Genomic DNA, 3,517 nt, shown 5'->3' with positions numbered 1-3,517 from the left:
AACTCCTGACCTCAGGTGATTCCCCGACCTCAGCCTCCCAGAGTGCTGGGATTACAGGAGTGAGCCACCATGCCCAGCCTAAATTGGGGTCTTGAGACACCAGTATAGACAGAGAGGTGCCGGGAGGGGTCCCTTATAAACACTGTTCTAAATCAACATCTGCATCCCTTCTCATTTGTCAAAGTCACAACTCTCACTCCTGTGGCCCTGTGGCTGTACTTGCCCCTGTACACATGCCTCCAGCCCTTTCCAGAACATTTGTCATTTTTTCCCTATGTACCGGCAAAGTTGGCAACAAACTGTCCCATAGACTTAGCCCACTTGGAAGGCTGCTCCAGAAGCTCAAGACCCTTGCTCTACGGGTACCTGTGACATCACCAGTGGCCACAGTCCCTTGTGACCTCACCACTTGGACAACTCAGCCCAGCTGGGTTGCAGCCACTCCCTCCAACTGCCACAAATAGCAAAGGGCATAGATGACCCCAGGAGAGCCCTCGGGAGAGGCCGGTTCCACCAGCAGCCTCACACATGGCACTCCCGGGTCCCCCCTGGGCAGCGTGGCTGACAGCGTGTCTAAGGACAGCCCAGCAGGAGGGCCCCAAGGTCAGGTCCCACTCACAACAGATGTCTTGGCGGTGAGCAGCTCTGCCGCATCCACCGACCAGCAAGATATAGATCAGGCCTCCCTCAAGACGGCCACCCCCGAGGCCATGTCAACATCTGGAGACAAAGACAAGGGTGCAGTTGTTCCAGAACATGGCCAGAAGACACCTAGAAAAATCACACCTCTGCTTCCCAGCCAAAACCCAACTCCCCTGCAAACATCTATGAGCCTTGAGAATCCAACGTGGGACACGCAGGTTCAAGACACAAGGACAAGTCAGAGTCTAGTGGTTTTCCCAAGTCACCTCCTGGGTAAGGACAAGACGTCACAAATGGCGAGTGTTCCTGAGAGAGAGCCGGAGTCAGCCCCCTTGGCCCCCAGTGCTGAGCCACAGTTCACCCAGCACACGGAGGCTCAGCCCGTCGGGAGTGATGCTGACCACGTCACCACAGGTGTCAATAGCCAGCATGGCCCTCAGGCTGCCAGCACCACCAAGGCTGCTGAGGAGAAAGCTGAGCATCCAAAGGCCCCATACCCTGAAGCTGAGGCTTTGCCATCTGATGAGTCCCCAGTGGCAATGGGGGCAAATGTGGTGGATGGCTTAGGAGACCTGCAGGCTTGGTTCTTCCCTCCACCTCCAGTAGGCAGTGTGTCCCCGTCGCCTGGCCCCCACGAGGTGGCCCTGGGGAGGAGGCCCCTGGACCCCAGCCTGTACGTGGCCAGTGAGGAGAATGGCTACATGTGCTCCATGACCAGTCTGCTGGGCAGGGGCGAGGGCTCCATCAGCTCCCTGGCAGACATCCTGGTGTGGTCCGAGACCACCATGGGCATGGCCATAGCCACAGGCTTCCTGGACTCCGGCCACAGCACCGTGGCAGATCTGCTGCACAGCTCGGGGCCCAGATTGCGCTCGGTCCCCAGCCTGCTGGGAAGTGTCAGCTCAGCCTTCTCCTCCGGGCTGATGTCAGGGACTGGCTCAGCCCTGCGCACCCTCACCCATGTGCTGGAGACAGTGGAGCAGAGGACGGTGGAGGGCATCCGCTCGGCTGTGCGCTACCTGACCAGCCACCTCACCCCACGCCGGTTCCAGGCTGACCCCAACTACGATTAGATCCCTGCACAGGGACCCCCGAAGGCCTGGCTCAGTGGCCTCCAGAGATCCCTGGGACCCTCACACCCTGCTCCCTTGCCCATTCTTGCTCTGGACAGTTCCCCCAGCCCATGCAATAAATCACCAGCGAGCGTTTATTTCTAAGCACCAGCCTCCTCCCTTGGGATGCAGTGAGCAACAAAACAGTGACAGGACAGGAGGGCTTAGGGTGTGGTGGAAACAATGTCTCCTGAGGGTTTCTCAGGCTGTCCATTCAGGAGTTGGGGGCAAATGTGCAGACACAGAAGAGCCTGGGCAGAGCTGGAGGCAGTGTGGTAGGGGGTATCTCAGACCTGCAAAAACCCATCCCTACTGAACCTCCACCCAGGTAAGCTCCTGAGGAGCCTTCCCTGGGGCCTAGGCTGGCCCAGCAGGCTCAGGCTGAGAGGCACAAGAGGCTGTACCATTGACAGTGCTGAGTCAAGCCATGTGGGTTCAAACCCCAGCGCCAGCACTTGCCCTGGGCGAATCACGTCACTCTCAGCCTACTTAGCTGTAGAAAAGAGAGAATAAATCCATACCGTGATGCTGTTATAAGACAGAAGGGAAGCGATGCAGGCCATAATGCATGGTGTCTGGCACTTGATAAGCCCACACATGGTGGCTGCCATTATCATTATCCTCCAATGAGCTGGGGGTGCAGAGGGAGCAGGAGTCTAAGCAAACCGACTGTCCCGGTTTGCCTCAGACTAAGGGGGTTTCTGGGTTGTAGGACTTTCATATTTAAAACTGGAAAACCCCAGGAAAACTAGGATGAGTTGCTCACCTTAGATCCAGGTCTCTTTACATGGTGGTTACTCTTGTCTGTGAAGATATGCATCTGGGAAAGCATTAGCAAGGCCCAGCCTTGAGTGCAGCGATGGCGCAGCCATCTGCTTCGGAAGCCGTTAGCCCACCCTTTGGCTAGACCCTGTGCAGCACCCGGTGGTGTGACCTGGTGAGTGATGCCCCAGCTGGATGTCCGCTCTGGCCCCGCCCTTAGCCGAGTGCTCTCAGCAGCTCTCACCCGCACGCTTTCATGTGCGGCCCTGGCCACGGATGGTTCACTCGTCCTTCCTGGTTCCCAGCAGAGTCTCCAAATGGGAGCCCTGGGGCCGCAGCCAGCCAGCTGATGGGTTGTTTGACCTACATAGTGCTTCTCCAATTGTAAACTAATCGCTAGCATTTAAAAAATAGATCTTACAGCCGGGTGGAGTGGCTCATAGCTGCACTTTGGGAGGCCAAAGTGGGTGGATCACTTGAGCTCAGGAGTTTGAGACCAGCCTGGCCAACGTGGTGAAACCTGGTCTCTACTAAAAATACAAAAAAATTAACTGGACATAGTGGTGCAGGCCTGTAATCCCAACTACTCAGGAGGCTGAGACAGGAGAATTGCTTGAACCTGGGAGGCAGAGGTTGCAGTGAACCAAGATCACACCACTGCACTCCAGCCTGGGTGACAAGAGCAAGACTCCATCTCAAAAAAAAAAGATTTTGCGTTAAAATCTGGATTTCTGCTTCTCTGGGAAAATCTAGGGCCCTCATTTCTTCAGGACCCCAGGCAGCAAAACTGCCTGCTTTAGGGTGTACGTGCTCACTGTCTACCACAGCACACCTGGCATGCATCAGGGACCCATGTCACCAGCCCCGCCCCGCGCTGCAGAAGGCTCACATGAGGAAGGGTGATGCCAGGCCACAAGTGGACACAAAGATGAGCCCGGTGTGCATACCTGCTTCCTCCAGGAGCTGCCACTTTCTTTTTTTCTTTTTTTGGATGGAGTCTC

The 3,517-nt window shown here is 56.3% G+C and overlaps 2 protein-coding genes across 2 annotated transcripts in view; both read left to right on the top strand.

The window, feature by feature from the left end:
* Positions 1–372, top strand: part of LOC105552424 (uncharacterized protein C2orf57-like) — a 1,133-nt gene extending 761 nt beyond the window's left edge. The window contains exon 2 of the mRNA XM_011998090.1: positions 289–372. Within this exon, the coding sequence (XP_011853480.1) occupies positions 289–372 (84 nt within the window). The remainder of the gene's footprint in view (positions 1–288) is intronic.
* Positions 373–459: 87 nt separating this feature from the next.
* Positions 460–1,859, top strand: LOC105552407 (uncharacterized protein C2orf57). The gene has a single exon (XM_011998072.1). It carries the CDS (start codon positions 477–479, stop codon positions 1,713–1,715), a length of 1,239 nt encoding a protein of 412 aa, XP_011853462.1. The 5' UTR covers positions 460–476; the 3' UTR covers positions 1,716–1,859.
* Positions 1,860–3,517: the final 1,658 nt, after the last annotated feature.

The sequence above is a fragment of the Mandrillus leucophaeus genome, unplaced genomic scaffold (genome assembly GCF_000951045.1).
Source record: "Mandrillus leucophaeus isolate KB7577 unplaced genomic scaffold, Mleu.le_1.0 Scaffold555, whole genome shotgun sequence".
NCBI lineage: Eukaryota > Metazoa > Chordata > Mammalia > Primates > Cercopithecidae > Mandrillus > Mandrillus leucophaeus.
This window is presented reverse-complemented; position numbering and strand designations above follow the sequence as displayed.